This window comes from Trichoderma breve, chromosome 5 (assembly GCF_028502605.1).
Source record: "Trichoderma breve strain T069 chromosome 5, whole genome shotgun sequence".
Classification (NCBI taxonomy): Eukaryota; Fungi; Ascomycota; class Sordariomycetes; order Hypocreales; family Hypocreaceae; genus Trichoderma; species Trichoderma breve.
Genome location: NC_079236.1, coordinates 1,407,964 through 1,420,273, shown reverse-complemented (window position 1 = coordinate 1,420,273; position 12,310 = coordinate 1,407,964). Strand labels below are relative to the sequence as shown.

Genomic DNA, 12,310 nt, shown 5'->3' with positions numbered 1-12,310 from the left:
TTTACGAACGAGTCCTTGAGGCCTGGGCAAAGGATTATATGTAGGATAATTGTAGAGTCAATATCAAGAGGATAAATAACAGGTGCCATGTGCTTCAAAATTACTCTGGTGTGTGCTAGTATCACTCGTATATTCATGTGATAGACTTGCTTGCTTGTACCCAAGACACTAATCGTCGCTACGGTATATCCTCCCGGCCATTTCGTAAATTTACATTAAGTCTGATATCTCATAGATTCGCTATAATCGCATAAACCATCTCGCCATCTTATTAAAACCCCGTTTGCTTTGTCGAAAATAGAAGAACATTCCCCATTGTGCTTAAACCCCGTTTCTGTAGCTGTCTGGCTTCTATAGAGCACTCATCACCATGGAGAGAACCACGGCGACGGTACCCGCCAGGGTAATCGAGAAGGTAGGAGATAGAGTGGAGCCGGCAGAGTCTTTTGAATTGTCAGAATTGCTAGTCTCACTAGGGCTTCCAGGGTTCGCAGAACTGGTAGAAGAATCTCCCGAGTCTCCAGAACTGCCTGGTTCGGTGGAACTAGGGGTAGGTGAATTACCTGAATCATCAGCGCCTGTGGAAACAGGGCCAGGAATTGACTTTGAGCCTTCCTGGAACTCGACAATGTTGCTGGTTGTCGAGTTGAGAGTCGCCTGGGCAATGCCAATCTGCTTGTTCTGCAAGTCGTAGACGACATATGCAGACCGCAAGAAGGTGTCACCGAGCAAGATGAATTGGTCGCTTGTGATGCCGTAGCCTTCTGTTGAGCTCATGCCAAACGTGCATACTCCGTTCCATCCCTTGAATAAGCTGGACAAAGTGGGATCCGACTGGATGTCGTCTTGTACCGAGGCGAGATTGTTAATAACCATTTCATCAATGGGCACCTTGATCGTCTTGTTGGTGAACTTGAAATCAAAGGTATCCTTGGAGTTTGCTTTGCCGCAATCAACAAAAGGGATGGGGACCCCTCGGATGTTGAGGACGCCGTACTTCTTCCAGACGGCCTGCACAACAGCATCTGGAAGGAGACTGATTGTTGAGCCAGAATCCAAAATTGCACTGCCATTGACGGCAGGAGTATCGACGGCGGAAGCTTTGAATCCATTCAGCTGAACATTGTACATGACGATGTCCTGAGTCTTGGCAATACTCGCGGGCAGGGGCTGAAGGGGGAGAGTGGCGAGGCCGTCGTGGAACTTGTCGGTATCGACACCGCCAAAGAGAATACCACCCTGGCTGGTTTGCAGGTCGTTGAGGTAGAGACTGAATGCCGGCACAGGGATGACATTTTGGGATACCATGTTGTCGATGATGGTGGGATACTTGACGTCGGCCGCGACGTTCTCCTGGAAGCCTAGACCCATGATGCCTGTACCACGAACGGAGATGAGGGCCAAGCCGAGCTGTTGGTTCTTGACAGTCGCATTGTTAATGGTAACTGTATCCTTGAAGTAAGTGCCCTGAATTCTGCGGCCATCAAGATAGCTGATGTCAAAGTCTTCTGTACTCGACTTATATGAGGTACTGCGAGACGGATTAACTATAATAACATTGGAAGTCAGCGGAATGATTCAGAAGAATACTGGAGAAATAGTAAGGATAGCTGGCTCACATTGCTTGTAACAGAATTCGCCGACCGACTGCTGTACTGATGGTTCTGTGCAGAGATCTGCCTTGACTGAATTGACCCAGGTATCACTGCTACCGGTATCGAGAAGGAAGCTCAGCTTCTGGGGAGGCGTGCCAATGCTGAAGTCGGCATAATAGCCACCCCCAGTGATGTTGTTGAGCGCATCCAGACTGATACTGCCATCGCGACGGAGTAATGAAGGAGCGGGATCACTACTGAGATATCGCTTCTCAATGGGGACGTGGAGAATGCCTGCGGAAACGGTGCCAGCGGCGACGAGGCCAGCCAGCGAGATGGACTGGACAGAGGAGCGCATTGTGAAGGACGCAAGAGAAGAAACAAACGGAGGAACTGAGCTCAATGCTATGATACCACCCGAGGAAAGACTGAAAATGGCAGAGCAAACTAAGATTCTCTTTTGTTTGCCTGGTGTCATGGGCAGACGAAAAAGGGCGGAAATTGTTTGGGACTCCTTAGTATTTAAGCATAGATTTAGGAACTGCGGCGATTGCCTGAAGGAGCTGAAAGACCATCATCTCTTCGTTGTGGCCTCATCCCTGCCACTGCATGAGGCTAGAACGACTCGGGGATGGGGAGGCCATGCTTGAGACCCAGCAGCCCTGCCTATGGTCGAGTGGTACGGGAAGGGCCCCACGAGTCTAATTATCTTGTGCCGTGCGACGACAAGAGTCGAGTTAAGAGCTTCAATGAGCGAGACATTCCTCCCCGTGGGAGCGTGCCATGAATCAGAGCTGCAGTAGCTTCGCGTTGTGCCTCTGGTCCATGTTGGTAGCCACCCATCAGCAAGCGGCAGAAGAGCAGCATCACAGCATCAGGGGGTGTTTCTCAGAGTGAGAGAGTCTCGATCACCGTCTCGAATTCTGCCAGAGCCGCAGCTAGCTTGATAGACGGGGCAGCGTAGCATGGCTCCTAAGTCTTGGCAAATCCTCCTGGAGCTGAAGCGCCACGTCGATCTGGCTAAGCAGCAAATTGACCGGAAGCAATTTTCCGCCCTCGTGCAAAAGAGCCAATGCAAAGTAGCTAGGCGTCCGTCCTAGCCCAGGCGTCTATTGGGTTGAAGGTGCCTTCGCTGCGCCACAACCCCAGGCCAAGCTGCCAAGCTAGGAACAATTTTCGTTTTTGCGAGGCGAGTGAGTCAATGGTCGGTAATTGTAGCTGCCCAACTTGGCGATGGACTGCTATGGGGTTTGTGCGTTATCGTTACTCGTCCCAAAAGGGTATATGCCGATTAAATAACGAACGGCGCGTTACGCGGAAAAGAAAAGAGAGAAATGAAGAAGAAGAAAAATCTGCAGTTAGGGAGAGAAGGATTTTGCAAAGGACATTTGCTTGGGGGTTGTGATTTGCCTCGGTGTCGGAATATGGCATTCCGTACCTTCCTCCAGAGAGGTGTGCAGAACTGCGCCTCCATTGGATAGTACATGAAGCATGTATACCTACAGCAGCACTTGAGCTGTTACACATCAATTTAGAGTATTGGCTTCCAAGTAAACGAGGCGAAATGTTCACATGGTTTATTCAAATACATTTTCGTTGCTATTTTTGAACGGATGGGCTGTTCCGCTACTGCTGCTGCTAGATCCTGGCTTGTGCCGATGGAGTGTAGCTGCGGCTGAATCTGCCTCATGTGCTGGGCAGTAGAGACTAACGAAATGCCGCTTCTCGGCGCATTGAGGCTGAATACATGTACCTTGGCAAGCTTGGATGCTGTAATGGCTAACGAGTTAGATGCTGGATCATGTCTTAGATGCTCCAGCTCAGAGAGACATACGAAATGATCAGGTACGAATGCATGCACTTTGCGGCTATCGTGTATTACAAGTCAAGGTCTATGTGAACATGCGGATAAACCCTATCATGATTTTGATATATCAATCGCATTGCTCTCTTATATTCAACACTTTATCACTCGTTGCCAGATAAAAAATACAAACACTTATTTGACAAACGCCTTGACTCAGTCTAGGTATCCTGCCCTTCCAAATACGCAAAGAAAAAAAAAGAGGTAAAAAGACTCATCATGTCTAATGTCCGAGACCGCGACCAGGTGCTGGAAAGAGATGCGCGTAGCTAGGAGGAGGAAGCTCAGAGCCCTCACTTGTCGGATTATCCCTCCAGTACTGGAAGCGTATTGCTGGGCGAGTAATCTCAGGTGCCGTCAACTTCCAAAAGTCCTTATCATACGGCTTATCCATAAACAGAGGCACCCTCGGAGCATGCCTCTCTCCATCTTCATACCCATTCGCCCAGACAATCGTGTAAACCCTCGCCCGCTGCGTAATCTCAGACCAGCTCACAACATCAGGGTCATATGAACCCGGGCCGAGCAAGACTGCGGTAGCTTTTGCAGCATAATACACATCTTGGACGAGTTTCCCCTCCCAGGTGATGTGACCGGGCCGAATCGTCATGTGTGAATAATCAATGACGGTATCCCACTGGAACGACGTCCCTGGATCGTGCAGCCTCGAGAAAATCTCCCGGACTTTTGCTAGGTCGCGGTTGGCAGTTTGGAGGCCCCAGAATCTTCGAACGGCCAGGGCGTCTCTAAACTTGATCGCCGGCCTATTCCTATCGAAATTCTCAGCGTTGGCGTAGTGAGCCTCGATTGTCGACATGCATTTATCACACCAGCCGATGAGAAGTTTGAGAACCGTGGGTGTTTTGCTACTACATGGCTTGTAGTCTTCTGTGTGTTTGATTGGGCGTGCTTTTGAGCAGTGGATGTACTGGTTGCGGGACCAGCACATGCAAACAGTGTAGTGACATTTGGCGAGGCGACACATGATGGATGCTTTGATGATGATGATGATGAAATCGAGGAATGGGAGTGGCTGGGGAGAGGTTGTTGGTTGTTGTTAGTGAGATGCTAAAGAGAGACGGATGATTTTGGCTGTTGGCGGTTGCATGTAGACCGAAACCAATAGGCTCTTATATGATAGAAGAGACTGGACATGAAACGATATATGAACGAAGTGGGGGCTTTGTTTTGTATAACACAACTGAACAAAATACAGTCGTTGGTGAATATACTCTAAACCCAGACAGTTCATGATGTAGCTCTTGTAAACTTGAACTCAAACAACAAACAACGACCTAAAAGCAGCCAATTAGAAATGTCTAGCGGTTCGAATTTGAACCCAAATCTCGTTCCTTTCCACGCTGTACAAAAAAAACGCCATGATCCTCCCATGTTCTTTATCCCAGTCCAAAGAGCTATCTCTCCTTGTTCAAATCTTGGACCCCCTCTCAGTCTCGTCCTGCTGCAATCGAACAACGCCCTGTTTCGTCTCAATGTCAGTCTTCATTCATCATTCGTTCACAATCTCACCAAAAACGATCAAAGACAAACGAGGGAAAGGTAAAGACTCACCTCCTGCACGCAACTCGCCAACAACGTCCCATCCGCCGCATAAATCCGCTGCATCACAAGCCCCCTCCCATCTCCGCTCCAGGGACTCTCCATCTCCGAAAACATCCACTCATCCGCCCTCACCCGCTTCGGCTCGTGGAAGTAAATGCTGTGGTCCAGGCTCACCAGCATCCCGACTCGTGGCCTTCCCGCCCAGTCCTCCAGCCGGCTGCCCATGCCCTCAAACTCGAGAAACTGCCGCATCTTGTCACCCTCGGCGTCCGGCAGCTCGGCGACCTGCTCGGGCGTCAGGCCCAGCCGCCACAGCCGGTGGATGCGCGACACCGTGCCGATGAAGTAGCTGTCCGAGACGTAGGCCAGCGCGTTGAGATGTGCTTGATGCCCTCCCGCCGCCGAGATTTGGCCCCGGCAGCGGTGCCACTGTCGGGCTTTTCGCTGGTCCGGCCGAGCATCAGCATCTTTAAGCTCGATGCGCCGGCTCTTAAACGGCCCAGCCCGGTCCCAGAGCGCGTCCCCTTCCGTGTCCCAGCTCGGGTCCGGCATCTCGACGTCGGGCAGCGCCGCCGCGTGCCGAATCTGCTTTGCGCCGCCGCTGTTCTCGCGCACGAAGCTAATGGTCGTCGTGAAGATGCAGTTGCCCTTCTGCCGCGCCTGCACCGTCCGCGTCGCAAACGACCGCCCGTCGCGCACCCGCTCGACGTGGTACATGATGGGGATCGTCGCCGAACCAGCCAGCAGGAAATAGCAGTGGCACGAGTGCACCAAGAAGTGGTCCTGAACCGTAAGCTGGGCCGCGGCCAGACTCTGAGCAATCACAGCGCCTCCGTAAACACCTCGCGCGCCGGGGGGCAGCCACAGCGGCCGTGTGTTGGTGAAGATGTCCTGTTGGCAGATGGTCGTTTAGCTCATGATGACTTCATTGAGGGTTCTCTTCGTCTTCTTCTTACCGGTCCCAACACCGCCAGCGGCGTCACCTCGACTGTGTTCTCGATGGGCGCCTTGCTCGCATCCGGCTCCGGAGGCCGTAGCAGCGTCGTGCGCTTGTCCAGCACTTTTTCCGTCCCCTCCAACTTGGTGTCTTTATCGCTGCCACTCATCTTTGTATTATCAGTTGGATTTTTTCAAAAGGGGTTCATATCCAATTGAAAAAATAAAATCCAAGCAGCCGCTACCCACATATACGTATTAAAAAAAGAAAAAGAGATAAGAAAAAAAAGAATCTCAGTGTCTCGGGATTCGAGTCAAGTCCTCAGGGGGTCTCACTTGACGTCAGGCTCTGTGGAATTGCCTCGGCTCAGCCCTTCCTCCAGCTAACTAACGTACTGCTCATCCTCCATACAACCATACCAACTAACGAACGAACGGAGTACGGAAACAAAAACCACACGCTGAATCCACCGGCGAATTGACTTTGCCGTTAACACCAATCAAGCTAGCCAAAAGCCACTAACATGCATCAGCACCAATGCGTGTTCCTGAACTGGGAGCGAATTGCTTCTCGTGGAAAATCAGCATTCATCAGCACAAAGATTTGCCGAGGTTTGCCTCGCACTCCCGCGGACTGCCCCAGGTTCCCATTGCTCCACGGAATTTAAGGAGGCCGAAACAAGTAATTGTGGTCCATGTAAAATTGCTTTTTAAGAGTAAATAGATAGATAAAGCTACGGTTAGGTGGCATCATATCAGTTGCTTACAGAGCAAGTGGTGTTTGTTGAGACTCGGGATTGCAACAACTCTCATGTGAAAGACGCTGTCCGGCATTCAGCACCCGCCAATCTTTTCCCCAACATCTAGCAAATGCCACGCCATGTAATGCGCGTACGGGTACATACGCATACTAACAAGACTCAAGAGAATGATAAAGAGTGTTTCGGTATAGTACTAATATTGCATACGGGCTACTGCTACTCATCATCTCATCCCATCGTATCACCTCCTCTCTCTCCCTCTCCTTCCCCCTCTCCCTCTTCTTCTCTCTCTCTTCAACAAAGTAACAAAACAACTCAGCTCATCCTCTCAAACTCTAGTGCTAAAAACCATACAGTTACATTTTTTCCCTTACTTTTTCTGAGTCTTTCGTCCTCCACCGCTATCATGTACCAAGAAATTCTAAGCAGGTATATCGTCGTATATCGGCTCCAACCCTCCCCACGCAGCCTCGTAATCGCCATCAGGCCCGGCCTTTTCTCGCTGTGTCCAGTACTTGCCGTTGAATTGCCAGTACTCTTCACCCGTGATTTCGCAAGTCGCCTTGGTGAACCATGCGGGGACGAATTCTTCGCCGGCATTTTCACGCATTCGCCGGCGAGCTCGCTGGTTCTCCTCCAGTCGGTTCTTCTCCGTCGCTGCGAAATCATACTCTCCCTCCTCCATGGCACGCTGATCTGGCCGCAAGCGTGAGTCTGTGGGCGCAATCCACGGTCTTAGCTTGTCGTCGATGTGGTTAAACGTCAGTACAAATGGAGTCAGGTTGAAAGGAATGCCGGCCGGCCTCTCGTTGGCTTGCCAGATGAGGTAGGCTCGGCTGGGATCTGCAATGCTGCCACGGTGAACAATATCCTTGTTCTTCGTTGAGGGCTCGTCAACAGCAGCCTCGTAGCCTGGCGTCAGTCGGGCATATAGTCTCGAATTCCATCGCCCGCCGAGGCTCACGCGCACCTGGCCCGAGGCATCCATGACCTTGCCGACGATCTGGTACGCGCTCGAGGCCTTCCACCCCCTGGCCTTGAACTCGACCAACGCCACTTCCCCAGTTGTCCAGTTCTTAATCTCCATGGGGCCGTAGTTGTCCACCGTGGGGTTTCCTGTAATGATGCCAACTACCGAAGATGTGACCTTCTTCCACGTGTACAAGTCCTCCTTGCCACCGGCGGTAGGTCGGAGCTTGAGGAACCATGTTCCAAGAGGGTTAATGTCAAACGACTTGCCGTAGAATTTTGACTTGACATGGGATTCGCCCCAGTACGTCCAGTTTGGCGACTCTGCCCAGGCGGCGCCAATCGGTGGGTGATGGCTGACCTGCTCAATGAAGAAGCGGTAGTTCTTGTCCGGACGAACGTACTCAAAAGTTTCGCCGAGCAAGGGATTGAAAGGTTTGGCGACGCGGCCAATCGTGGACGCATACTCACTGGCGGCAAATGCGGCTACGTACATGAGTCTTTCGATTGAATCAGAGCGTTCTGCTGCGAGGTCGAGGAGCTCCACGTATTCCATGTCCTCACCGCAACGGTACAGCAAGGACGTAGGCTCGTTGAACGAGACGGGCAGCGTCATCCTCGTCATATCCTTGCCAATCATAGACTTGAGAATACCCTGCCCCTACTTGTTAGCCCATTACACACACTCACGCACCCAGCGGCAGCTGATTCATTAGTTGACGTACCCAGAGAGAAATCTTCGGCCGGTCATCGCTCTCCATTTTGAGCTTGTGCCGAATTCCGTTTTCATATCCAGAGAATGAGCTGCTGATGTCGATGCCCGAAATGACGACGTCCTTCTTTTCCTGTTTAGTGTCGCTAGGAGGCATCTCGGTGACTTCAACGTCGCCGGCATCCACGGCATCAAAGAACTCGTCTTCCACTCCAGACTCGCTGTCAGACAGCTCCGCCATCTGCTCGAGAGCCGTCGGCTTTCGAGGTAAGCCGCGGGTAGCTGCCTTTACAATGACTTCGACCTCCTCAACCTCTTCTTGTACCCTTTCCATTGTTGGCGTGACGCTGGCGGACGGCAAGGCGCCTTGCTCCATGACTTCTCGCAACGCCTTCTTTGCGAGCTTACGCTTCATCTCTGATTCACCAACGCGGGCCTCGAGAATTTCCTGCTCACGAGCCACCTGTGCCATGCTTTCCTCCCACATTCGTCGCATGTTGGACTCACGATCAAGCCGGTACTGCCAAAATGCGTCGCGGTCCTTGGAAATCCGGAGCAGGTCGCCAACCAGGGCCGTCAAGCTCCGGATGGCAGCGTCGTATGTAGAGAGGGCCTGCGTTACCTTTGTATCCGACAAAGTCGTGGCAGGACTACGGGTGAGTTCTGCCATAAGAGCCGAGTGGACGCTTCCCATAGTCTCGAGCTGCAGCTTTGCTGATTGCGCCGTAATATTGAGCGCATCCTTGGTCGCCTGGGGCTCTTCACGGCCGCTCGTTTCCTCGCCATAATCGTCATCGTCGTCTCCGTCGCCTGGTAGGGTGCCAGGGCCAGCGGGGTGCTCGTGACCTTGCATCGCATCCGCCTCTGTATAGGTATCCACGAAGTCCTCCTCATCTACGCTGCCGATGCTGGTGCCAGTCATGTCTGACTTCTTGACACTAAGGATCGGGCGCGCTTGTAGCTGCGTGCTGACGCGTCGCAAGTCCGTCATGCTCGTGTTCTCACTGTGAGAGTCTTGGGCAGAGACTGATCCGCTCTGGTCGGCCTTGGCAATTCGAAGAAGCTCAGCGCTGCGGGCTGCTTGTCGTTCTTCTTCCCTGGCTTGATCTTTGGTCCATTGGATGGAGTTGTTGAGGGCCCAAAACCATCGCTTGGCTTCTACTTCGTGGTTTGCCTTGAGCGTATACTTAACAGATGACTTGCCGATAATTTCAAACTTGGTCTTCTCGTCTGGGCTCATGTGGAGCTGAGCAATCTTCATGTTGATGGCGCCGCGGCATGCCGAGCCAGCATCGTCTTGGTGCTTGTAATAGCTCAGCACTCCATCCTCCAGCACAAACCATCTCAGCTGGTAGCCCTTGCGATAGTTGGTCCATTTCTTCAAGTATCCCTTCATCTCCCGAGCCTCGCGGCCTGCCAAGGGATCAGCAGGGCCACCAGCGGTTGCGTTTTGCGAGGCCGCATGTCCCAGCACTGCTTTCTCTTGAATTCCCCTCTGAGCTGCCACAGCGGCTGGCGACTTTTTCAAAATGGCCTTGACGTTGTCGTCACTGGTGATTGACTGGGGCAGCTTGCCTTTTCGATCGCGACGGAAAGGGTCGGCACCGTGGAGCAGAAGCACCTGAATGAGCTGAATATTCTTCTTTTTGGCCGCCTCGTGAAGCAAGGTGCCTCCAGCCTGGGCAACGGCCGGGTCGCTTACAAACTCGGTGCTGTTAATGTCCAGCATCGTCTTCAGCCGCTGCTCCTCCAGCACCTGAGCAAGGGTATCATAATCGCTCTTGGCGATGAGGTCCTGGATTTGCTGCACTTTTGTATCTGTGAACATGGACCGAGAAAGCTGAAGAAGCTGGAAGATCTCGGGGGTTCGCGCCAAGTCGATGGGCAGCTTCCCTTGGGAATTTGCGATGGCATCGTTAATTTCCTTCTGCTCCAGGAGCAGCTTGACTGCCTGAGTACGGCCGTGCATGGCAGCAATGTGCAGCGGGGTGTTGCCATCCTTATCTCGAGAATTTACATCCAAGCTGCCAAGACCGTCGGAGAGAACGTATTCGATAACAGGGAACTCGGCGCACTGCATGGCCAGATGAAGTATGGTGGTATCTTCGAGCGCTCCAGCACTGGACCCGCTAAGCGACGACATGCTCGCACGTGGGACGCCGTCCGCCGTCTCTCGAATGGCCTTTGAAATGGACGCCGTGTCCCCGCTCCGCAGGGCCTCGACAACCCTGAACTTGCGCACCGACTGCTCGAGGCTGCCGGTCTTGATATCCTGAATAGGGGAGCCCTTTACACTTGCAGCGGTTTGGTTGTTGGACGGTGTTCTGCTCAGAACGGCCGACGGTGTCGACAGCCGCGAGCTGTGGCCGCGGGGGGCTGACGTAGCATGCTTCGGAGGAGATGCATGGCTGCCTGTGGTCGACAATCGATCGTCTTCAGTTCCGGATTCGTCTTCGCGAGTGTCCTTGCGACGCAACAGCGACAGCGCCGCGGCGGATTTGGACCGCTTGTGGTGGTTGCTGTAGCCACATCAACCGAGTCAGTCCATTAATTGCTCCAGAACTCGACGACAAAACAAGACACGGCGATGGTCGCAAACAAGAAAGAGACGTTGCAGCAGGCAAACGGACAAAGACGGTGATTAAAAATCAGAGGCTGGTCGACGTACCTCTCGCCCACGTCCGACATGCTGGGCTACATGCAATTGTTCGCTCGTGTTTGGGGGGGTTCGTTGGTATGAGTTGCAGCTGAAGGCAGCCCCCAGCCGCCAACGCAGAGGCTATTCCGAGTAGCTCGGAGCAGTGGTCAAAGAAGGCGTCGATAGCGGTCGAGGTAGTTGCAGGAAGAGCCGATCCAGCCAGGGCTGCATGTGAATTGAAGAGAAAGGAAGATAATGTAGCGTGGGAGATTGGTGGTGGAGAAGTGGCATGTACAAGAATGGGCCAGGCCTTGCCTTGGTCTGAAAATGAGGGATGATGTTGCACAGGTGGCTGAGCTGGCCTTCAGGTGTCCAGAGGCGCTGTAACAGACACTGTAGTGGCTGCTGCAGCGCTCTCTGCACGGCACAGTGCCTGACTTGCCTGGATCACAGCACTAAGCTTGCTGTAATTCGTAGCTCCGAGCAACAAGGTGCTGCACTCGGAATGACGTTTTTTTCTCCAAGCGAACTAGCGGGCATCGAGCGGCGGGGCGCTTAGTCATGCCTCTTTATCAGCTTCCTTTCACGGGCTGGTTTGATGCATGATGCCGCAATGGATTTAATCTATTAATACCGAGGGGTCCGTAATGTATGTACATGTGAGTGTTGTATTGTACATGAAGCCGCCGATCCGATAGACGACGCAGCAGATTGTCTAACTTCTAGCATCATTCATCTCTAAATGCCCATTTTTTTGGTTTAAAGAAAAAAAATTGTGACAAAGAGTTCGAGGGTAACAAAGGTGTCGATGCTTTCTAGCAGAATTCATGTGACGGCCACTCTTCGAGTCATGGCGCCTCTAAAACGTTTGTTAAGTACATGTACAGTGCGTGGTTCAAGTGCCAAATGTTAAACATGAATCCCCTCTCCCAAATATGCGTATTCACAGCGTATTGAGCGTATTAATCATCCATCGATCCTCAGCCTACGTACGTTCTGGTGCAGTACCCTTTTGTAAGACGTTGTTCAAGAAGCAATTCCCTCACGACCATCATAATTCTCGTCCCTTTGTCTCTTTGTTTCCTTGGCACAGACGTGCATTGCATTGTTAAACACACACTGTATGAAACTCCCATAAAGCAGCAGCCGAAAAACTACCCATCCTTGTTTCATCTCAAGTGAATGCCACTGTTTTTGCTCTAGGTACACCGGTGTTTCATGAATTAGTTTGTCTTACACCGGAGCTTTCATCGAAGATAATTTTACATGGGA

General features: G+C 52.1%; 4 protein-coding genes across 4 annotated transcripts; all 4 read right to left on the bottom strand.

The window, feature by feature from the left end:
- Window positions 1-351: 351 nt before the first annotated feature.
- Window positions 352-1,953, bottom strand: T069G_08137 (eukaryotic aspartyl protease domain-containing protein; the record flags this gene model as incomplete). The annotated part of the gene is made up of 3 exons (XM_056175347.1): window positions 352-544; window positions 605-1,547; window positions 1,620-1,953. The coding sequence occupies 3 exons, from the start codon at window positions 1,951-1,953 to the stop codon at window positions 352-354; spliced, it is 1,470 nt and encodes a 489-aa protein (XP_056026296.1).
- Window positions 1,954-3,682: 1,729 nt separating this feature from the next.
- Window positions 3,683-4,444, bottom strand: T069G_08136 (uncharacterized protein; the record flags this gene model as incomplete). The annotated part of the gene is made up of 1 exon (XM_056175346.1): window positions 3,683-4,444. One exon carries the CDS (start codon window positions 4,442-4,444, stop codon window positions 3,683-3,685), a length of 762 nt encoding a protein of 253 aa, XP_056026295.1.
- A 444-nt stretch (window positions 4,445-4,888) lies between these two features.
- On the bottom strand, window positions 4,889-6,128 carry T069G_08135 (thioesterase-like superfamily domain-containing protein; the record flags this gene model as incomplete). The annotated part of the gene is made up of 3 exons (XM_056175345.1): window positions 4,889-4,939; window positions 5,032-5,913; window positions 5,979-6,128. 3 exons carry the CDS (start codon window positions 6,126-6,128, stop codon window positions 4,889-4,891), a joined length of 1,083 nt encoding a protein of 360 aa, XP_056026294.1.
- Window positions 6,129-7,140: 1,012 nt separating this feature from the next.
- Window positions 7,141-11,088, bottom strand: T069G_08134 (oxysterol-binding protein domain-containing protein; the record flags this gene model as incomplete). The annotated part of the gene is made up of 3 exons (XM_056175344.1): window positions 7,141-8,349; window positions 8,414-10,919; window positions 11,069-11,088. The coding sequence occupies 3 exons, from the start codon at window positions 11,086-11,088 to the stop codon at window positions 7,141-7,143; spliced, it is 3,735 nt and encodes a 1,244-aa protein (XP_056026293.1).
- Window positions 11,089-12,310: the final 1,222 nt, after the last annotated feature.